The 24,136-nt window shown below is 38.5% G+C and overlaps 1 protein-coding gene across 1 annotated transcript in view; it reads left to right on the top strand.

Annotated features, from left to right (window-relative positions):
• The first annotated feature begins 307 nt into the window (after positions 1 to 307).
• syt14a (synaptotagmin XIVa) overlaps positions 308 to 24,136 on the top strand; it is a 42,461-nt gene continuing 18,632 nt past the window's right edge. Inside the window, exons 1-3 of the mRNA XM_042333725.1 lie at positions 308 to 351; positions 801 to 2,029; positions 5,728 to 5,949. Of these exons, the coding sequence (XP_042189659.1) occupies positions 919 to 2,029; positions 5,728 to 5,949 (1,333 nt within the window). The 5' untranslated portion in view covers positions 308 to 351; positions 801 to 918. The remainder of the gene's footprint in view (positions 352 to 800; positions 2,030 to 5,727; positions 5,950 to 24,136) is intronic.

A 24,136-nucleotide genomic window follows, 5' to 3' on the forward strand; every position in this document is an offset into this window, starting at 1 on the left:
TGCCACATTCATCTTGAAAATGCAGTCACTGCACTTTACAGTAATTCCTGTAAAGCACTTTGGCACGTCTTCATGACCTGAAAGATGTTTTATAAAATTCCAGGATTATTATGATATATATTATTTGTTACCTGTAAGATCTTGTTAGCTCTCTTTAGATATCTTTAATTTCTCATCTTTTTTCAGTGTCTCCAGAGGCAGTTGGATTCCTCTCTGCTGTTGGGGTGTTTATCATTCTCATGATCCTCCTCTTTCTATATATCAACAAAAAACTGTATTTTGAGAATGTAGGAGAGTTTCCATGCCTTGATGCAGAGTACAGGACCAACAAGCATTCACAAGACAATATCCGTAAGTTCTGAATTTTCTTAGTTTTTGTGAGTAAATTGTATTCCTGGACAATGCTGCCATGCACAAATGAAATTAACTTCCGTTCCTTGAATGTAACTTCAAAATCAGGATCAATAGCTGCAGAAAATTGCTTTTGTGCAAATTATTCTAACAAAGTCAATGGGGGTTATTTCCTTCCCACCACCTCCCTCAGCGCCTCCCACCTCTCCCCAACATGTCCTCCAGCAGTTATCATAAGGAAAGCTCCAGAAGCTGAATGAATGGCCCACATCATAATTACTACACATCATTTACCACTTTTTTCAACCCATAATCTCTTAACTTTAGCAAAACCTGTGTGCGTTTATTTGGCTAAGTCTAGGTGAATTCTTCAATTGTTGAATCTAATTTTTTTATTATATCGGTATGCAATAGCTAATTGTAAATCCTTTGCATTTATTTACTAACAGAAGTCAGTCAGCTGAAAGGATGTTGATTTGTTGCTGCTTTAAAAACATGCTCCAGGCATCTGAATGGGGTTGCTTCAAAAACTTAGCTTTCTTAGGGTTACAAAGACTGTTTGATTAAATGTCGTTTTTCAAGAGTTTTCAGGAAACTCTGAATCTGCCATCAGTGTCCTCTTTAGTTGAACAGTTTAGCAGTGCTGTAGAGGAACTGAGTGATGCAGTTGGGCAGGCTAGTTACACTGTGGCTGATTCTGTCACAGAACAGGTAACAAGTATAATACAGGGCCTTCGCACAGAAGAGGAAAAGTCTGGTGATTGTGAAGAAACAGCTACTTCAGACTTAAAGGACAATAGTGCAGGATTTCTAAGAAGTGGTGCAACAAGTAATAAATTGAATGTGGATAGAGAAGAGTTGCAAGTTAGTACAAGAGATGTTGCTGTGGAACTAGAAGGAGCATCAATTCCGCAACCGGCAGATTGTACAAATCTTACGCAGAAAATATCAAAAAGTCACCATACAGATTCGAAGGAGTTGAAAGACACAGAAGTTAAAAAGAGTGCAAAGCATAAAGGAAGGAACTCTGAATGTAACAAAGGATCGATAGTCAAGGAAGACAATGATAATTGCAGTGGTGTTGCACAAAAACTGGAGTCCCAAGAAAAAGAGGAAAAGAAACTCAAGTGTGCATCATCTGAAACGGGTTTGAAGACCAGTAATACTGCAGCTAATAAATTATTAAAAGATAAAAAGAATAGTTTTGGCAAATCTAATAATCATAAAACTGAGGATTCAAACAGTAAAAATGATAACAATGGGCCACATGCTGTTACAGAAAAAACAAAGGAGCAGGTCCATCGAAAAGTCAAGAGGAGGATGTCAGTAATTGATTTGAAGGATCTTAAAGAAACTGAGAATATCAATGTTCTACCCAGCACAGAAAAAAGAAAAAGTCATGAAGGGAAGAAAGTGAGTGGCTACCGATCAGAAACTGGATTAAACAAATCAAGCACTGATAAATCGGATCCTCCTTCAGAATCAGGCTCTAAAACATGTCCCACAAATCTGTCAAACGGTAAAAAGAACACTGCAAAAGGTAAAAATGAATCACAAACACAAAAAGAAGCTTCTAAAGAAGGCAATAAAAAAGCAGGGAAAGAGTTTTTTGATGTCAAACTATTAGGAAAAATCAAAGACAAGAAAGAAAAAAAAGAAAAGAAAACGTCAGACAGAGGTGAGGTACCTTTCTCGAGTGCTCCTTTCAACTTGATCTTCTGCTCTGTGACTTCAGGCTGGACTATTGGAATTTTCCCTTCTTATTTTTGGAACTGTGACCACAGATTTATTTCTAACGCAGTGTTTAAAAAAAACTTACATTTTTCTGGTTCCTCAAGAGTATCTTCCCTACTTATCTGTGTGGATGGCTGTTTACTTTTTATAAGATATTCTTTGCAAGAATATTCTTTGCAAATTCTTTGCAAGAAAAAAAACTGTTCTTTTAAAAGAGTGGAGGAAGTCAATATTATTTCTACCAAAAATGTGAAAGTTAGAGTGATTATCTGTCACAGAGTTCATCAGGACTGAAAAACTGTTTTGAAATTGTAATTTGTCATTGAAAATAATAGCAGTGTGATGAAATTAAATCAAGGAAACAAAGTAATTGAGATAAATGTAAACAATTAAAACCACTAACCTCATAGACAAAGAAGCAGTTAATGGGAAAATAAGAAAGCATAGAATGAGAAAATGCCTTTCGGTGTTTCAAGCTCACTCTTTTCATGAGCATGGAAAATCTACCCTATTATGCACTGCATTTCACCTATTTAATCTTGAGTAAAATTGGTGAAGCCAGGCAGTCTACAGCAATCAAACAGCGTTAATGGTTAACCAGCCCATCTGGCTCACCGGTGAGACTTGTCATCCCTAAGAGCAAAAGCCCAAACACGAAGAGTAAACTTAGCTACACAAAGTTTTGTTCTTTGAAAACCATTGTGAGAGAAAGTTCTGTCTTAACACTCCTTGATCCTTTAAGGCAATAAAGAAAATATTTATCTAGCTATATACATCTATCCTCATATCTCAAATATTATAACTTGGTCTGCTATCCACAGAACATTACCCCATTCTCACCCAAAAACAGAACTACAGGAACCAACCATTGCATTCCATGAAGTATTTGATCATCCCAGTCTGTAACTATCATAGTTCTCATTGTGTTCTCATAATGTCAGGTTTAGGGAATGAAGTGTGCTGCAAAAGGACCCAACATTAAAGTAATTTGCTGCAAAAAATTGAGAATAAATTGGGCAGAATATTGCATAATTAAAGCAAAATTGGCCTATTTACCAGTCAGTAGGGGGCAGAATTGAAATTGGGATTTACGAATACACTTGGAAAAAGCATATATTGTTAACAAAACAGAAGAGGGAAGTACAAATCTGGTAATGGCTTATCTGTGACTGCAATGAAAAAAAATTCTATATTTGATGGGATGTAGCCCAAATAGCAATTTCCCAGCAAAGAACTATTTAGTACATACGGTGTGTTATATAGTATCATTGACCTTTGCTTTACTTGTTTTTATTTGATGCTTTTACAATTAAAGCGTTCTTTTCAATCTAAATAGGGGATTTATTTATCTAACCCTTTAGTTGTCAAGAAGTCATCCTTAGATACCACTGAATTGAGTCTATAACCGGAAGAATAATTTAACCAGCAGGCTTCTGAATGAGTGTCATTCCCAAATTAATAGTGTAATTTCAGTCCTTCAGTTTTTAAAGATAGTGCCATTTGGCATTAATTACTACTATCCAGTGTTCTTTTAAATGGCAGTAACGATATGCGATAAAAAAGAAAGAGAAAGATACTACATTTTGGTATCAAATAGTCAGTAACGTCATGTCCTCAAATTGCACTGTAATTTGTCTTGATTCCTGGTTATCATTTAAGCGACCAAATGACAAGCATTACTTAATCTTCACGGGAGGTTTTGTCAAGCCCTATCAGAGTCGTTTTTTTGAGTACATCAGTACTAAATAAAAAATCTGTTGCTCTAATAGTGTATCATAAAAATATAGTTCTTAATAATAAATTGGTCACTCAACCCACAACTGTTTGTGGGACACTGCTGTGCACAATTGGCTGCTGCCTTTCGCCCACAAAATATACAGTCAATTCTCTTTACAGTACATTCTGTGATGCGCTTTGAGACGTCTCGAAGATGTATTAAGGCGCTATATCAAATGCAAGGATTACTATTATTATAATATTAACAAAACTATGTGATGGAATGCATATTACAATTTTGACAAGAATTGCACTAGGCACTAGAGGAATTTCGAATAGAAACATTTATCAGTCTCTATTGTGGGAGAAGCAGTATTAGCTGGTATCTTATAGAATTAGGAAGAAATACAACTAGGGTTGTATATTTTTAGATTTTGTTTTAAAAAAATGCGCAAGAAAAGAAAGCACAACTCAACGAAAATATGAGAAATTATCTTATGAAATAAAATACTTTTTCCAAGAAATTTGTACTTCTATGGATCATATTTAACTTATTCTATTGTGGACATTATCCAACACCTCTAATCTCCCAAGTGAGACTATTAACCATTGGTAAAACATCAGTAAAGTTCTGTGAAATTCCTCTCTCAACTTCTAAATCTAAATTGATCTTACGAAACTGCAGAATATCATTCTAATATTAAATCCTACATAATTCAATGGCGAAAGTTGTACTTTATATATTATATTTATGTGGTTCTCAAGACCACCATTGCTGGCTTCAAAAAGTAATCAATAGTTTATTTCAATACTTAACCTTAAGGCAGCATATGCTTACTTTATGATTCTGCTACCAATGTGTATTATCATGTTGTTATTACAGTATCTATATTGAGATCCCAAATTAATGACAGATTGTCTTCAGATCCCTTTGAATATTAAAGATCTTCCTATGCTAATCACCTGGTTGTACCAGTTTAGTGTGATCAGCAAATCAGATGATGTTACTAAAATACCCTCAGCCACAAGATTTCTAAAAATATTTTGAAAAATAGTAAAGAATACATGCAGCCAATGAAACTCACATTTCTACTTATCATTTTTGTTATTATCTAGAGTGTTTGTGTTTCAGTTGAATATATTTGTTGTTAAACATTGAACTGTATTTCTATTTTTTAGAATATTTCAGAATTTCATCAATAAAAAAAGTTGAATTTTATCAATGGAAAGATAGAATACAAAACAACATATAATTTGTATGTTGAGGGACAGAATGTTGACATTCAATATTTTCATGTTTATAAATACAGATAGTAAACATCCAAATTGATATTAATGGGTTCTTTTACATCCCTTTCAAATGTGTCTGTGTGTTCCGATATCAAAATTGTATATACGACCCATATCTATATACAAAAGCATCATCATCATGAGAATACTCCCCTCAAAGTCGCACAACATCCTGACTTGGACAATTGGACGTAAGGATTAGGAATGATTATATATACATGTCACCACTAGTTCATCCTTGTTGGGCCAAGATCCTCAAACTCCCTAACAGATGATATTGTGGCAGCATAATTGTCACAAGGCCTGCAGTAGTTTAAAAAGAAGGCCCACCAACATTTCTCAGGACATCCAGGGATGGGCAGTAGATGCTGATCCTGCCAGAGTTGCCCACATTCCGAGACATCATTGTAAAAAAGTATAGAATGACAGAACTTTTACTTTCCTGTTGCGATGTAACAATTTATTAAGAGTATATGACATTAGTTTCTTCTGAAAGTTCAAACTTAGAATATTTCATTGACGGGAACAACACTCATTTTGAACATACAGTACTTGAAATTATTATATTCAGGAGGTTACTTGGTTTCTTTATTCAATTCTTTGCTTGATAAATCCTTTTGCTGTTGTGTTGCCCAGATAACAACTATGGTGATGGAGACCACCATGGTTCTTCATCGGAGAGCGAAGATGAGGTGCTTGGTAAATACCACGAGGCCTTGTCCAGAACAGACAGCATCTCTGGTGCAGTCGCAGACAACAGACATCACCAGAAAGGTTACATCTGGGAATCTAGACTCAAATACAGTCCGTTGTCAGCCGAATATGATGGCTACAGTAGTGAGGGTTCTGCAGATGAAGGTAAGGCTTAATTATCTGGCTCCAGTTAAAAAAAATTTTTTGACTGCTGTATGCAGAATCAGTTTGAGTATGTTTGCCTGTGTTGGTGTAGAATATTCCTGTTAGTACATTTGTAGCTACCTACTATAAATGCTGACTGGATTATTTTCCGGCCTTTAAAGATATATAGTTTATAGTAAGTTGAATCCTGTTTTGTTACAGTTATCTTCAATGTGCTTGATTAGTAGTCATTCCTGATTTTGGTTGTCCATTATAATAAAAAGATCTTTTTATTACCTTATTTTTTAAATGTATTGGTTTAAGTAATTTATTTAGTAGCATCTATCAAATATATAGATATTGAATTGGATGTGCATTGTTCTTTTGCATGAGAGCAATAAAATTCTGGCGAGGAATCGGAAAGGAAATGATGTATACATTCAAATGAGCTAATTGAAGCATCTTGTGGAACCATAGTAGTATGTTAGAATGCAGTTGGACTCATTGTGTGCATTCTGGTGGAATTACTGATAAGAAAAGTTGGTACTGATTTTAGAAATGAGCATCACAAATGTATATTGAAACAATACACATAAACACATTGAATGGAGTGTTTGAGCATCTTGTGTTTTAGCAAGATTGGATAGATTGGAAACATACTGGAGTATTGTGAATGGGATTAGCTGGCTCCAGTGTGGGGAGCTAGCACAAGTGCACATACAATCCGCTCATTGCCAAATATGATGCAATGCATTTTAGTTATTCTCTCTCTGTGGTGTATTTTTTGGGTGTTATGTGATAGCGAAAGAAGCAGAGCCAGATTAAGTAGAATTTTTTACTGTTTGCATTTGCCTTTTATGTACTGTATATTGATTAGTGTGCTGCATTAGCAGATCAGCCTACATCTTCAATTGGTTACAATATTTAACACAAAACAACCCAGGTATTTGAAACAAAAATATTTAGGGGTGATCTACTAGTTCAATTTCTACTCTAAACTAATATATTACATTAAATACTGTATATGAAAAAAGAGTCATTTGTCTAGAAATGGTGTACAGTTACACAAATTCCATTTAATATTTTTATTCTCTTCACCCGTCTCTATTTCTTTATGCTAAGTTCCACTACAAAGTACAGTTCAGAGTTTTTTTTAAATGTTTTGTTTTATTATGACGTGAAAAGCTAAATTAGAGTTTGATATGAAGTTGAGACTTGTAGATAATATTTATTCCACTAGGTGGCCTTATATGTACAAGTTTTAGAATCAGTTATGTTCAAATCAAAGCCCATCTGTGCAGCCTTCATTCCTGGATGTTCAATTATAAGAACATAAGAACATAAGAATTAGGAGCAGGAGTAGGCCATTCGGCCCCTCGAGCCTGCCCCGCCATTCAATAAGATCATGGCTGATCATTCTAACTCCACCTACCCACCTTACCCCCATATCCCTTAATCCCTTTATCCACAAGAAATCTATCAATCTCAGTCTTGAATATGTTCAAGAACTGAGCACCTACATCCCTTTGGGGTAGAAAATTCCGTAAATTCACTAACCTCTGAGTGAAGAACTTTTTCCTCAACTCAGTGCGAAAGGGCTTACCCGTAATTTTAAGACTGTGAACCCTGGTTATAGTTTCTCCAACCAGGGGAAAAAGTCTCCCGCTATCTATTCCGTCGTGCCTCTTAATAATCTTATAGAACACCTCTCATTCTTCTATATTCTAGAGAATATAGGTCTAAATTGCTCAACCTATCCTCATAACTCATCCCCCTCATCCCAGGTATCAACCTAGTGAATCTACATTGTCCTGTAGCTCAGTGGTTAGAGCACTCGCTTTGCAAGCGAGAGACCTGAGTTCAATTCCAGGCAGAGGGCGAAACCTTGGGCAAGTTTCCTTACTCCACACGCCTAATAATAATCCCTCCAAAACAAAAACAATAATAAATTGGTCATTTTCAATCCACGACTGTTTGTGGGACATTGCTGTGCGCAATTGGCTGCCGCGTTCGCCCACAAATATGCAGTCAATTCACTTTACAGTATATTCTGTGAAGCGCTTTGGGACATCCTCCCGACGTGAAAAGCGCTATATCAAATGCAAGGATTATTATTATTATTATTATTGTACCCCCTCCAAGGCGAGTACATCCTTTCTTAAATACGGAGACCAAAACTGCACACAATACTCTAGGTGTGGTCTCACCAGGGCCCTATAGAGTTGCAGCAAGACTTCCCTACTCTTATATTCTAACCCTTTTGTAACAAATGCCAACATACCGTTAGCCTTCCTAATTGCTTGCTGTACCCGCAAACTAACTTTTGTGATTGGTGTACAAGGACACTCAAATCCTTCTGAACGTTAACACTATCTAGTCTCTGCCCTTCTAAAAAATCTGCTGTACTGTTTTTGCCACCTCGGTGGATGACTTCACACTTTCCTACGTTATACTTCATCTGCCACCTATTTGCCCACTCCCTTAGCCTATCTATATCTCATTGCATTTTTTTTATGTCATCCTTGGTGTTTACTCTCCCTCCTAGTTTAGTGTCATCCGCGAATTTGGATATATTAAGTTCGATGTCCTCATCTAGATTGTTGATATAGATTGTAAATAGTTGAGGCCCAAGCACTGATCCTTGTGGCACTCCACTAGTCACATCCCGCCAATCTGAGAAGGACCCGTTTATCCCTACTCTTTGTTTTCTTCCCGTTAGCCATTCTTCAATCCATGCTAATATATTCCCCTTAATTCCAGGGCCCTAATCTTCTGGATCACCCTTTTATGTGGCACCTTATCGAATGCCTTTTGGAAATCTAAGTGCACTACATCCACTGATTCCCCCGTCTAATCTACTTGATATGTTCTCAAAAAGATCTAAAAGATTTGTTAAGCATGACTTTCCTTTTGTAAAGCCACGTTGACTCTGTCTAATCATATTGTGATCCGCCAAGTATCCCACTACGACATCCTTAATTAAGGATTCTAGAATTTTCCCTACTACCGATGTCAGACTAACTGGTCTATAGTTCCCCATCTTTTCTCTCCCGCCCTTCTTAAATAGTGGTGTGACATATCATATCCATTAATCTAATTCCCCAGTCTATTTTAGCTAATTCAATGGATGTAGTGTACTCAGATTTCCAAAAGGCATTTGATAAGGTGCCGCATAAAAAGGTTGATCCACAAGATTAGGGCCCATGGAATTAAGGGGAATATATTAGCATGGATTGAAGAATAGCTAACGGGAAGAAAACAAAGAGTAGGGATAAACGGGTCCTTCTCAGATTGGCGGGATGTGACTAGTGGAGTGCCACAAGGATCAGTGCTTGGGCCTCAACTATTTACAATCTACATCAACAATCTTGATGAGGACATCGAACTTAATATATCCAAATTCGCGGTTGACCTAAACTAGGAGGGAGAGTATTTTGTTTTATTTTTAGTGTTGTTAACTAGTAGTTAGTGTTATTTTACAGTTAGTTAGTTAGCAGTTAGTGTTAGCTGTCAGTTTATTCTTTCAGAATGTTTTGATTGTGACGTCGCTCTGGTGTCACTTTTTAATTTTCCCGCTGGTCGCTTGGTTTTTTATCGCTCTCCGACCTCTGCTCCTGACTGGCTGACTGCTCCCCTCGCTCTCGCTCTCCGGCCTCTGCTCCTGACTGGCTGACTGCTCCCCTCGCTCTCGCTCTCCGGCCTCTGCTCCTGACTGGCTGACTGCTCCCCTCGCTCTCGCTCTCCGGCCTCTGCTCCTGACTGGCTGACTGCTCCCCTCGCTCTCGCTCTCCGACCTCTGCTCCTGACTGGCTGACTGCTCCCCTCGCTCTCGCTCTCCGACCTCTGCTCCTGACTGGCTCACTGCTCCCCTCGCTCTCGCTCTCCGGCCTCTGCTCCTGACTGGCTGACTGCTCCCCTCGCTCTCGCTCTCCGGCCTCTGCTCCTGACTGGCTGACTGCTCCCCTCGCTCTCGCTCTCCGGCCTCTGCTCCTGACTGGCTGACTGCTCCCCTCGCTCTCGCTCTCCGGCCTCTGCTCCTGACTGGCTGACTGCTCTCCGCGCTGTGGCTTTTATCCCCACCACCCCTTGTTCTCCTACCTCTGCTCCTGACTTAAGTGGGGGAGGGGGGGCAGGATAGAATAATAACATTGGAAATAAAATAAATACAAACACATTTGTGAAAACAAAATGTGGTTAGGTGAGTTTTACGCACCTTTATCTACTATTTACAAATTCTGTGAGTAAAATAGCAGGTGAACTGCCAAGGCCCCTTTGATGTGCAGTTACTCACCCATTATTTGCTCTCCAGAAAAAAATGGGTTGAACATTTTGCCAATGATTTGTTGCTTCAAATTTCTTCAAAATATGTCTTTTATTATTAAGGCTGGTGAGATTATTATAATAATAATAATAATAATCTTTGCATTTGATATAGCGCTTTTCACGTCGGGAGGACGTCCCAAAGCGCTTCACAGAACACACTGTAAAGTGAATTGACTGTATATTTGTGGGCGAACGCGGCAGCCAATTGCGCACCGCAATGTCCCACAAACAGTCGTAGATTGAAAACAACCAATTTATTATTGTTTTTGATTTTGGAGGGATTATTATTAGGTGTGTGGAGTAAGGAAACTTGCCCAAGGTTTCGCCCTCTGCCTGGAATTGAACTCAGGTCTCTCGCTTGCAAAGCGAGTGCTCTAACCACTGAGCTACAGGACTCCATATTACAACATCAAACATTACAACTAACTACAATGAAAATAAGAATGATGTCTGCTTACAGTTAGTTATCTCATAATGGGCTGTAATGCAAAATATGCTCCAGTAAAAAATTAAAAGGACAGCTGTATGACAAATAGGCCATTAAGCCATTGACAGCACATTATGTAGGTTAATTTGTTTGTTTAAAAAATAGTCTTAAGCAATATCTTTCCTGAAAGAGCTCCTGTAATGTAATCAATTCAATAAATTATAGCTTGTACTGTTTCTGTACATTTAATTTAACCGGCTAGACTAGTATAAACAACTGTTTTTGTACGTTTGTGATTTTGGAGAATTTGATTTGCTTATAAGGTTCTGCTTTTTGGTTAGTTGTTTTACTGTCTAGAAAGATATGCTGTGACTGGACATAGAGAAAGCATGCCAGAGTTCTTTAGGATATGTTTACCATAAAGTCTGTCTTTTAAAACTGAATTCAAATGTGAACACTCAGAATTTTATTGAGATCATAGGAGAAAAAGTCTTTGAGCTTTAAAAGGACATTTAGATTTTCAAAGTTTTCATCTCAGGAGGCATGGGAATGCCATTTTACCCTCTCAATTTAGATAGAACAATGAAGTTAAATTGGATCCCAGCTTGGTTTGTCCATAACAACTCAAGCATATTTGTGATGCTGATATTCTAAAATCATATTTTTACAATATCACCTAAGTTCAAACAGTTGTTTGCATTTTTGCAAGTCTGTAGAGCCTGATAACATACCCCAACCTTGGACTTCTAATACATGTTAGGGTTTATCTTCTACCAACAGTGAAAATGGCTTTTAACTTTGAAATTGCAAAATAAATTGGCCCGACTAGTGTATATGGGAGCAATTGCAGGAATCCTTATAGCACCCAACTGGTTTCTAATTTAAGGCAGCAATTAGGAAAAGGCAGTCTGAAGCTCTCATACTGAACAGTTAGCAAGATCATTTCTGCATATTAAGAATAAAGTGGATCAGAGACAGTTTCTTTACATAAAAGGAGGTGAAAATCAGGAATGCATTTCCCCAGAAGTCTGTAGAGGTAGAATCAATTGGGATATTTAAAAGTGAGATTGATAGATTCTTGGGAAATAAGGGCATTGGTGAGTATCTAGAAAAAGCAGGAAATGGATTAAAAATAATCTACTGTGATCTATTATATTAGTAGAACAGGCCTGATGGTCTTAATGGTCTCTTTATGTTCTGGAGGAAAATGACTACTGGAAGTCTTGTTCACTGAGGCTGAGGTTTTGTTAGGCTTGAAGGGAGTAACACCGCAGAGATCCTAAAATTTTGCCACATTCCTTAGTATCCCTGGTACCCGAGTACCTGTCTATCACTGTTTCAAACATCCCCATTGATCCCATCCCTCTACAGCGTTCCCCGGGAGAGCATTCCACATCTTCACAAGCCTCTGTGAGAAGAAATGCTTCCTGAACTCCTTTTTTGGAAGCAAACAATTGGACAGAACTTTTTCTGTCTGACTCTCAGGAAGTGAATGATGACCTCGCCATCCAGAGCAACCCTGCTGGATCAATGTTTACTGAAATTATAACTGATACCATCTCAATGTTTCACAATCTTTTTTTTAATATACTGGTTTTAACAAAACACTTTTGTAGATGGTATAATTCTGGGGCACTTTAATTCAGGTTTTGTGTATATACGCAGTTTATTAATAAAAACAAAAGCAGGTTCTTTACAGAAAAAAATTACCACTAAGTTGTGCTCTATATATGCTAATAAGCATATTGATTCAATGATTTACTAGCATTAGGAACTAGTTGTGCATCTGATTTGTACCAATTGACAAGTTTGTTTTTAGTTCTTGTGCTGTCTTTTGTGCAGAACTAAGTGTTACATTTGCTGGTAGGAAAACTGACGTAGTCATAATGCTATGCTCCTGTGAAAAGAATTGAGAGTATGTATTATACTGATTAATACCATCTTGAGTGCAGTCAGTGCCTAGCAGATGCAAATCAAGAGACTGTCACTGGAGAGATATTTTAACCCTTGGAGCACCTGAGTACATTTACTCATCCAGGCTTTGCTACGTCTTTGTTGGGAAGGGTGGTTCACAGACACATTTATTCATTCATGGTTGTAGCAGCAGAATTCATTTACTCAACCACTGTATTGGGTCTGGGGGAAGGGGAGTTAAAGAAAATGTATTTGTTCATGGCCCTCATTACCTGCTTTAGGATTCAAAATTGCAGCACAGATTGGCTTGGTTTCATGTTTATAAACACTGACGTTATTCTTAGTGCTTTGTAGTTAGATTGCTAATATAAGTACTGTCATATTCATCTGCAGTTAGGCAAGACTTTTCAAATTCAAGTCCTAGATTTGTGGCTGCTGCGGAACTGTCAGATTTGATCTTCAGTAGTATAAATGCCATCATTCCTCAGAGATTGAATCAGATAACCCATGATGCACTGCCATAAACATTGAAGTCTGGACGTGCTTCTCGCAACATCAAATCCTGAGACATCTGCTCTGAATCCTCTCATCTCCCAAGTGGCAATGTAAATAGCAAGTCAAATAACAGTAGTACATTTGAACAAAAGGATTCAAATTTACAACCGTACTATAAAAGGAGCATTTGAGAGGCAGCTTGCTTTTCTGCTCTCATTGCTGCTGGTTAAGTACTAGCTGGCATGCTCTTTTGGAAATACACATCAGCTGCAATGCTGCCCCTGTATGTAGAAATAGTTTGAGTCCTGACAATTGTTTTTGTTAATTCCAATAGTAAGATGATAATACTCTGCTGGCTATAACCCATTTAATAAGTTTGAAATCTGAGCATAGCACAGATATTTTATTACAGTATGCACTGATTATTTATGAAACAAATAAATGGTGAGTTTTAAAAAAAAACTGAAAGGAAAATCTGTTAAGCACTACCAATAACAGAGAATACATGCATTAGTTTTGCATAAAATGAGTAGAAAAGAGAATCTTTATACTTCAGGGTGTTAATATATAGCAATGAGTATGCCCACCCAAACAGTTAGAAGTTGTTAATTTGCCTGTTAAAAAGAAGCATCTTTACCAAATTTATATAATGGCTTTACATGGTACAGTCCTGGTTTGATTAATTCAAAATCAAGTGCAACTTCAAGTTGTAAGCCTGAGGATATTGATTTGAATTATGCATGCCTGCTGGTGCACAGTTCCATTACCCTTCTGGATGGAGGATGTAAACATGCTCTGAATTTTAAATATTCTACAGACACAGCAAGTTAAAAATAGCTCAGTGCAAATTTAGCTATTCAGTTTAGTGTTGAACCACACAACGATAATCTTACAAGATGAATATTGTATACCTACAGATCATAGCTGAAAGCATATATCACATATCTTTAAAATTTCTAATTCTCAAAACATCTGCTATTTTGCAATGATTAAAAAGATATTGTTTGCATTTTATTTTTTTATTGGGTATTTCCTTTATAAGTCAAAACTATATGCCAACCCACATTGTGATATATTTCAGCTAGGACCCCACGTTAGATGCCTCATGATTGTAGTGCATTTCACCTTACTGGAAAAGATGATGATAGATGCATCTGCTATCAGCTAGTTCCACATTGTTAGTGGCTTAGATCATAGAGATGTAGACCTGATTCTACTTCAGCTAACTAGCTGAAGGAAGGAAGGAAATATGCATAAAGCTTATAATCTAAAGTAGTGAAAATAATGTAAAGCCTTGTGAAGAACATATTTCCTAATTTATAGCACTTTTAATATTCATTGTAATCATTTTAGAATGTACATTTTTTTAAGGAATACTTAAAAATTAAAATTCATTGATATTGCTACATTTATTGATCATACTTATTGATTTAAGCGCCCTGAGATGCTATCCTGCATGGAGAGAGCTTTATGAGTGCAAGTAGTTGTTGTTGTTGTTGTACATATATGGTGGAAGCCAGTTAAGGTGGACGTATCGGGTAAGTTTAGACAAAATACCATTTCCGTCCAGCAGAGGAGCTGTGGCAGCGCTGTATAATAATATGTAATAAATTGTTTCACTTGAAGCAATATTAACTAATCAGTTAAAGTTAAAATACTCTCACAGAATTCAGTACAATATATTTACCTTTGTTTGGCCGCAAAATATAGAACAGCAAGCGGACCAATTAGTGGTGGCGTTGAGGTGATTGGCAGCCTGCAGCCGCTTGTAAATGTTTGGGTTCCACCCAATCACATTCTGCTCAACTGTCAATCAATCGCCATTTCCTTTCCTTGTTATTCCCCTTCCTCCCCTTTCACTGATTGACAGCCCAACTCCAGCCGCTTGTGAATGGCTGGAGTCAACTGTCAATCACAATTTGACTTCTCCCATCTACATTCTCATGGCTAAATGAACACGCAGAAGGCCCGAGTGAGTACAATCAGCGGTGACCAGTGTGGCATTTTGCCCAGAGTAACTGGATTTTTGTCTAAATTAATGGGCGTATTTAACACAGGTAAGAATACAAATGAATCGGGGCCGGGCATTTTGTTCGCTTCACCTGACATCCGGGGTTAACCAGTGTCTAGCAAAAGCGGATTCCACTGTATCTTGAATATAATTAGTTACACTTAAAGATTTTGGCAATCTCTCCTTAGGTGTTTTCTTTAATGGTTTTATTTTTGAGGTGAACAGTTTTTCTTAAAAAGTACCATATCATATCAAACATGAACTTGAAAAAAAATTCTTGCATTTGTTTTTGTCTTTCCCATAAAGAGGATGCATCAAAGCGTGCTGACTGTTTTTTTTTAGGGCAAATGTGGACTTTTATTTGAAATGATTTCCTGTTGCAAATGGTACACCTCAGGCCAGTCTCTACATGAAAACATTAAGTATAGCAGTTCATAGGTAAAAGTCTGAACATTTTAGAAGTTTCAACAGCTGCTTGCCTGTAGACGATATGCAAAAGAGGTCAAGACTGCAGTGAAATTGAAAACTTCACATAAAGGAGGAAAAAAAGACACTGGACCCAGAAATGAGGAAAATACACCTCTTTACACAAATTCCATACTTTTCACACAAATTCAGATATTACAGGTAAAGTACATTTTTACTTATACTTTGAAACTGATGTGGGTATTCAGTAAACGGTGCAACATTTGTAAATAAACAAAAAAAAACAATTGGGATGTCACAAGCTCCTGTCATTACTCTAAGAAATGCGACAGTAAAAACATTTAAAAAATTAAGAATACTGTTGCAGCATGTATATGTTATCTTCCAAAATTTATGTTCTAAAGTTTTAATATTGTTCTGTTCACAGATCTAGTCGTGGCTTTTGATCTTTGAGAGGACCTAAATTCAAGGGTGGCACTGCAGAACACGGAGACATAAGAGAATTGGAATATTTTTCCCAGAATTCTTGTGAAAGAATTTAATAATAATAAAAATAATTATTGCATTTAATATAGCACATTGGCACGTCATTGTTTCAAACAATACTTCTCAAAACATTTCACAGGATTTACTGTAAAGTGTAGTGACTGTGTATTTGTAGGCCAAGCAGCAGCCTATTTGCACCCAGCAAAGATTCAACAGCAGCATGAAGGGAATGACCAATTTTACTTGGGGAGTGTTGGCCAGGGGAGAAACTCTCTTCTCTTTACGAATAGTACTATGGGATCTTTAACCTCCACCTGAACAGGCAGGGGGGACTTCAATCTAACATTATATTTGAAGGAGAGCACCTTTGGCAATCCAGGGCTTTCTCAAAACTGTATCAGAATATTAGGAGACTATCAGCTCAAAGCCCCGAGATGGAGCTTGCCCCTACGATCTTCTGACGCAGAGATGAGAGTGCTGCCAACTGAGCCACATCTCCTCATCATGTGAGCACTGACCAGGCCAATCGGCTCTTATCAGACTGGGGCCTATGATCTTAGTTGGGTTCACATTTGGATTGACATCATCTAGACTAGAGTATAAACAGTCGGTCATACACTATTTCGCTATAACTAAAACAAAATTGATACCTGAATTTGCTCCAGGTTAGGGATAATCATGGGTAGTGACATTTTTAAAAAAATAGAAGTGAGACCATGGCCCTTTTAACAGGAGAGTTTAGTGGTCAATAAAAATTTTCAGTAGATGGGCACTTTGCTAATAGCATACAGGTCCAAAACATAAACTGTAAATATTTAATATTGCAATAAATGAAACATTTATGCCTTCCCCTTCGGTTTGCGTCCTTTGTTTTCTGTGCTTTTGATTTTGAGGTTAACATATGTGAGAAGCATGGACAGTTTTTTTTATACAGTGTTAAAAAGTATTGCTGCATAATAAATAATTATTCTTTTATTAAGAATAGGGAACTTTTCCCTGTTTGAGTTTCTGTTTCTGTCCTTTGTTTTTGTTTTGACATGATCTCTGAGCCATAGGCAGTCTAGCGTGTCAGAAATCATGAAAATTAAATTTTTGGATCACGTTACTGTCCTTGGGAAGCTCAGAAAATACTAAATCATTTAGAAGAAAAGCATATGTTAAATTTTTAAACGCAGAGTGAACTTCCTCTTGCTGTTCCAGTCAGTGAAGCAACTTCAATGTGCTGTGCTTATAAGGAGGTGTGTTTCACCTCAATTTATTTTACTTTACATTTTTGTAAACTCACATAGGTTTTATATTCATATAACACATTATGTGTTTAAGATCTTAGCAAATTGTTCCTTGTTTATGGGTTCAAACACTCATGATTTCTGAGTTGTATTTCTGACTTCTCCCCTGATTTCTTCTAGCTATGTAGCTATATTGGGTAGGCAATATGCTCCCCAGCCTGTTGACGGGCTAAAAGCATACATGTAGCCTTCTGATGCTTCTTCTACTCTTTGTTTCCCCTTCTACCCTCCATCCCCATCTTACAAGGAAGCACCTGATTTCTGTTTGACACTTCCCAGGAGATATATTGCTGAGATCAGGAGATAAGAACTTTGCAGAATGCGAAACCTGGAGGCAACACTCACACGTTGTAATCCTCCACTGACCCATTTCAGTTAGACAACTAGATATGAATCATAGAAACTAATACTAGCAGATTATATGCTTTACCAATATATAATTTTTTACCTTGTGTATGTTTTCTTTTAGTACATTGATTACTCTTCTGTGAGTATCCAACATCTGAAATGTTTTTGATAACTGTTATACTGATCACAGATGATCTCCTAAGTGAAGGATTAACATAATGTTGAGAGTCAAACTGAATGCTCATGATATTACTTAACATAGATGATACTGAATTCTGCATTTTGACTATATCCATTTTATTTCTTTAAAAAAATATTTACTATAATACCTGGAAATAATTCATCATATCAGTACAAGGATTATTACAGTCTGAACTTTATTTTGATTTGCAGAATTCAGAAAGCTCAAAGCAGGAATCCATGCTTACTGCACTAATTAAGAAAATCCATTTCCAACTTCCCATTGACTGAGCATAAAAAGTTATTTCTATATCTCAAAACAGGTATCCGGTAAACTGTGTGCTATTGACATAGGACTGTAATGCATCATGATATCTAATCATTTTCATTTTGCAACACAGATATGCTGGGCAGACTGTGTTAATGCTAAGTAAATGTATCTAATGTGTGTGCTTCCAGTCTGCTGCATGGTGCTTTTTAAAATTAATTCTGAATTGGCACCTACATTTTGTTCCCAAGGACTTGTAAGCTACTGCTCCCGCCACCCCCTCCCTCATACCCTGCCATCGTTTTCTCTGCTTCCTGAATGTAAAGCTTGCTGTTATTTGATGGTTAGCTACCATCTTTTTAAAAAAATTGTATTTTGTTGGCCTGTACACTATTCAGTCCATGTCAGGTTTGTTGAGCTGCAAGCTCTCTTGGCTCCAGGTTCAAGCCCCACAAGGTGCTTTGAGCTCATTGACTAGGGTGATATTCCAATGAAATACTGGGGAAGTTCTGTAATGTTGGTTATGTTGATTTCAGATGAGATGTTAAACTGAAGTCTCATCTGTCCATTCTGGTGAACGATAAAGATCCCATGATTCCACTGCAAAAGAGAAGTGAGATTTCTTGTTGACCCATGGGCAAAAAGCTGCCAGATAAATTGGTCATTCACTCCATAGCCTTGGAAACTTGCTATATGCAAAATGGCTGCTGCATTCGTCTACAAAAATACAGAGCAACCCAGCTCCGCTCCTTTCTTTCTCGCCATTCCCTCTTTGAACCCCTCCGATCCGGCTTTCGCGCTGACCACAGCATGGAAACAGCCCTGGTCAAAGTCACTAATGACATTCTGAACATCTGTGATCAGGGCTCCCTCTGCCTCCTTGTCCTCCTCAACCTTTCTGCCGCCTTCGACACTGTCGACCACTCCATTCTCATACACTGCTTCTCCTCTTTATTTAATCTTCGCGGACCTATGCTTGCCTGGTTCGATTCCTATCTCTCTCACCGTTTCCACTTTGTTGACTCTAACGGTTTCTCCTCCAGCCACCGCACTGTCACATCTGGCGTCCCCCAGGACTCTGTCCTTGGCCCTCTCCTCTTAAATATCTACATGCTCCCCCTTGGTGACATCATCCGCTGACATGGGGTCAACTTCCATATGTATGCGGATGACACCCAATTCTATCTTTCTGCCTCCACCCTCAACTCCAGGACCACTGCTGTCCTGACAGACTGCCTGACAGACATCAAGTCCTGGATGAGGGCAAATTTCCTACAGTTGAATCTGAACAAGACTGAGACCCTCCTGATTGGCTCGCGCCAGCGCCTCAGCACCTCAGGCTCTGGCAGCATCGACCTCCATGGTTGCACTCTTCAACTCACCAGCCAGTCAGGAACCTAAGTGTCTTGTTCAACCCAAGCCAATCAGGAACCCAGGTGTCTTTTCTTCCCCACATCCAAGCCATGACCCGCTCTGCCTTTCCTCACCTCCGTAACATCGCCCGACCCCGCCGCTACCTCACCGCTCAGGCCGCTGAAACTCTTGTTCATGCTTTCATCACCTCCAGGCTCGACTGTGCAAACGCCCTGCTTGTCGGCCTTCCTAACTCCTCCCTCCACAGGCTGCAGACAATCCAGAACTCTGCAGCCCATGTCCTCTCCTGTACCAAACTCCGTGACCCCATCTCCCCCATTCTCGCCCGACTCCATTGGCTCTCTATCCTTCAGAGGATCCAGTTCAAGATCCTGGTCCTAACGTACAAAGCCCTCCATGGCCTCACCCCACCCTACCTCTGCGATCTCCTAACCCCCTATCAACCCGCCCGCTCCCTCTGCTCAGCCAGCTCCGGCCTTCTCCACATCCCCTGACCCACTAGCCCTTTGGCACTTTCTGTGCATATTGTGCATGCACAGCACCCAGGAAGTAGCAGCAGATGGACTTCCTGCGTATGTTATGCATGTGAAGATCTCAGGATGTGACATCAGCAACACTTCCTGATTATAGTGTGCAATGTGCCAGAAACTACATCATTAGTGATCAGATGACCTGCAACGTGGTCATTTTTTTTACCCCTGGAAGCCAATTAGTCAACGCAAAAAANCAAACAGGAAGCTACAGTACACTTCCATTGCTGCAGATAATAGTTGACCATGCTCAACCACTGATCGTTCTGACAGACCTGCTCTATAGTCACTGCAATTGACACTTGTACAATTAGTACAAGTGGTTACCTACCAATGATGGATTTTTAAGCTCGACATTGCCAAAGCATTGTTTTTTTATTTATCATACTTTCTTGCCGAATCTTTTAAACCTTGATGATGTCCCTATTTTGAACCTTGTCCCTTTTCAATTGAAAAAAAGGAACAAAAGGGAAAACAGTGAGAATAAAGTATTGAGCAGCTTCAGAGTTTACCTCAGTCCCACGAGCAATCTTTTTTTCTTTGTTTAAGGTCAGTGGACAGAGAAGTGATTCTCTCAGGAAAAGGTGAAGGAGGTTGATTGATTGGATAAAAAACTTTGGGAGAAAGCATAATCCGTTTGAGTTGCTGGCTCAGACTATACCGTTTTTTCTTTAACTTCTATTTGTTTTGCTTTTTTAAAAGAAACTGTGAAGCCAGTTCACTGGAAGTAAGAACATATATCTCTACAGTAGTCATCACCTCACCCTAAACATTTATTGTGCCCAACAAAGCTATCTTTGTTGGAGTTGCTTCTGGAAAAAACATGCCCTGATGTGATCAATCTACATTCAAAATGTTGGCAAAAGTAAATTCATCTTAGTAAGTACCTTTCAGGGGAATCCTTTATGATTCGTCTATGGTTAATATAATACAGTTAATTTCAGAACTAACAGAGATACAAAAGGAACTTTGTGTTACCATTTTGAGGTTACAAAATACCAAGTATGTGATGTGTATCATGTATATTTAATTCAATTGACCAATTTACTTGTTGAATAAACCCTGAAGAACACTGAAGAACACTATGCATGTGAAGACCTATTTGGGGCCTAGGGTGTTTTATTTAGTTACTCTTAGTGGAGGGAGAAATAATACAATGTTTAAATTTTATATGATATCAGAGTGGTTCCACCATACCTTAGTGTCACTTATACCTTAGAGAAAGTTTAGAAAAACAGTAAGTAGTTCACTATAAATGTAACTGTGTGTGCACGTAATTCTATCACATCATCTTAAACTTTGGAAACTCATTGTGAACTTGTACCATTCTGGATTAGTTAAAATTGTTTCTACACTTTTGGATCACAAATTCCATAACAGAGCAAGTGATGTCAAAAGTACAATAGTTTCATTGTGCTTTTTCAGTTGAAGCCTCCCCCACTCCCTTTCCAGTTAGGTGTTAAGGTTGGAAAAGTGAGTGTAGGCACCGTTGTGATTACTTATAATTTTAACTCGGAAATATTCTTTCCGTCTGGAAATGCAACAATAGTTGTTTGCAGTTGTTTCTCAGTCATTGAAGGTTGCCTTCTCAAGTGCTCTTATATCCATTGTATTATGTTCATGGAGATTTGACATAATTGGTGTAAGTTATGAAGAGCAAGCTATCATTTTCCCCCTTGATATGAGTTCTCTGTTAGTGGTACTTTTGAGAGCTGATGAAACACATAACAGATATGGTTCATTCAATTCAAATGTGAGATTGCTAAGGCACTTCAGCAGTGTAAGAATAAAGTTGGCTGCTCATTGGCTGTTAGGTTTTGATTTAAGGGAATAAATTGTCACTCGTCCATTGGGCTGTGCGCTGTCTGTCCAAAGTCATTACTATTAATATTATTATTACCATGAAATTAGACCATTTGTGAAAGGGACTTTTCTTCTGCTTTAAACAAACAGGAATTTGGGGCCTAGGGTGTTTTATTTAGTTATTCTTAGTGGAGGGAGAAATAATACAATGTTTAAACTTTATATGATATCAGAGTGGTTCCACCAGGGCTGCTGCATTTGACAGGGTGATGAATGCTTCGCTGCTTGAATACTCTTGTGGTTTCTAAGGGCTCTCCCAAAACATGGGAGTTATGATTTTTTTGATTGTATCAGTTTACCACATCACTCCCACCCTCGCTCGCCTCCACTGGCTTCCCATCCCCCAGAGGATCGAATTCAAGATCCTCATCCTCACCTACAAGGCCATTCACGGCCTTGCTTCCTCCTACCTCTCCGACCTACTGTCCCCCTACTTACCCGCCCGTACCCTCCATTCCTCTGGCTCCGGTCTGCTCCACATCCCCCGCCCCAACCGCCCTACCATCGGTGGCCGGGCCTCTGGAACTCCATCCCCATTGCCTTCGCCTTGCCTCCTCCCTTTCCTCCTTCAAGGCCGGTCTCAAGACCTTTCTCTTTGACCGTGCCTTCAGCTCCCCTCTCGACTCTCTACCCCCTCCTCGCTCCCTCCCTTTCCTCCCCTCACCCTGACCATTTCCCCCCTCCTCGCTCCCTTCCCTCCCCTCACCCTGACCATTTTCCCCCCAAGGCTCGGGTCCTGACCCAACTGTCCAGCGCCTTGGGACGTCCTCCCGACGTGAAAGGCGCTCTATAAATGGAATCTTGTTGTTGTTATTATAGTAATTAAATTATGTTTCTGAGGACTGAATTCCACACTTAAATGAAACAAGTAATAATACCTTTCTGTACTGCATACTTTTTTACATTTTTAAAAAAATGACAAAACATCTGAGCAGGTGCGCCCAATTGGCACTGAAAGCCATAACCAGTCACAGGATAGGGCGGGAGGCCATGGCGCAGCCCTCCAGTAGACCAGAGGTCTCTGTGATGCAATGATGCAAACATGAGTGTCACCATCTTGTTTGTAGGACATGTTATCCAATCAATTTTATATTGAAATACTTACAAGAATTTGTACAAATGATACTTACATATTAAGCAGAGTGACCAGTCATGCAAAGTCCTTTATTAATAGCTTGTATGGGAAACAGTTGGAATATTAATGTCATGACGACTTAAATGATAGTGATGAGTTAGACAGGGTCGACTTATCTGGAGTTTACTGTACTAGCTCCAGCTGTATCCACTCTACGCAGCTATTGCGATGACTTCTGATGATGTTTTGTGAGAAAGGAACATTTGTAATATATTTAAATTGATCTGAGATTATTGTATATTGAGATGATCTGACTCTGAACTGGAAAGAAAACGGTCTTTTACGTGAATGGAGTGAGTCTCTATTTGTCTCTCAGGGCATGCAGCATTCTTTGACCTGCTAATGGGATTTGGCACATGACTTTTCTGCATTACCTCAGTTCCCCAGGGAAAAGAAAAGCAAATTGATATAGATAGAGGGTAAAATATAGAAACGATTCCAATCAATTGTGCTTGCTCTTCATCATACCACCTTGCAGAGGGGAGTACTCCAAGCTGAAACTCTCTTTGAACGTCTTCCATCCACATTTAACAAGCTTACCAATGGGGTAAGATTTATTCAAATGCCTGGGCTAGGGAATGGGAAATTGTTCAGAATTCATTCTGGAAGACTTTTCAATGATATCTTCTTCAAAATCATTTGTATGGATGACGAGTAGATTTGACTATGGTAGCTCCAGAATCATAACTCCAGTGCTTTCAAATAGAATAAAACTATGAAAAAAATTCCAAATCCATGCATTTGGAACAGCAATGTACTTTTAACTTCTTCATTGTTTAAAGCTTTATCAAGTATCATCACTTTTGTGGATAGCCACAGTGCCTACAAGACCAAAAATGTTTGAAGCCCAAGTAATAATGTAACTTTAAGCTGATAATAAACTGGAGTTTGATTGTTTTCAAAATGGATCATTCCAGATTTCGTATTTTTTAAAGTAGTGAACTGTAAAATGCAGCTTTACAATAATCGTACAGTTTTATTACCTGGAGATCAAGCAGACATTCAAATAATGAAAACAATCTCAACATCATAAAAATGGCATATTTTCAGTATATTTGTATATATGGCGATTGGAGCTGACATTCACTATCACATTACTGATCTCCACAAAGTACAATTGTGTCACATCTTGTTAATAA

The sequence above is a fragment of the Callorhinchus milii genome, unplaced genomic scaffold (assembly GCF_018977255.1).
Source record: "Callorhinchus milii isolate IMCB2004 unplaced genomic scaffold, IMCB_Cmil_1.0 Scaffold3, whole genome shotgun sequence".
Classification (NCBI taxonomy): Eukaryota; Metazoa; Chordata; class Chondrichthyes; order Chimaeriformes; family Callorhinchidae; genus Callorhinchus; species Callorhinchus milii.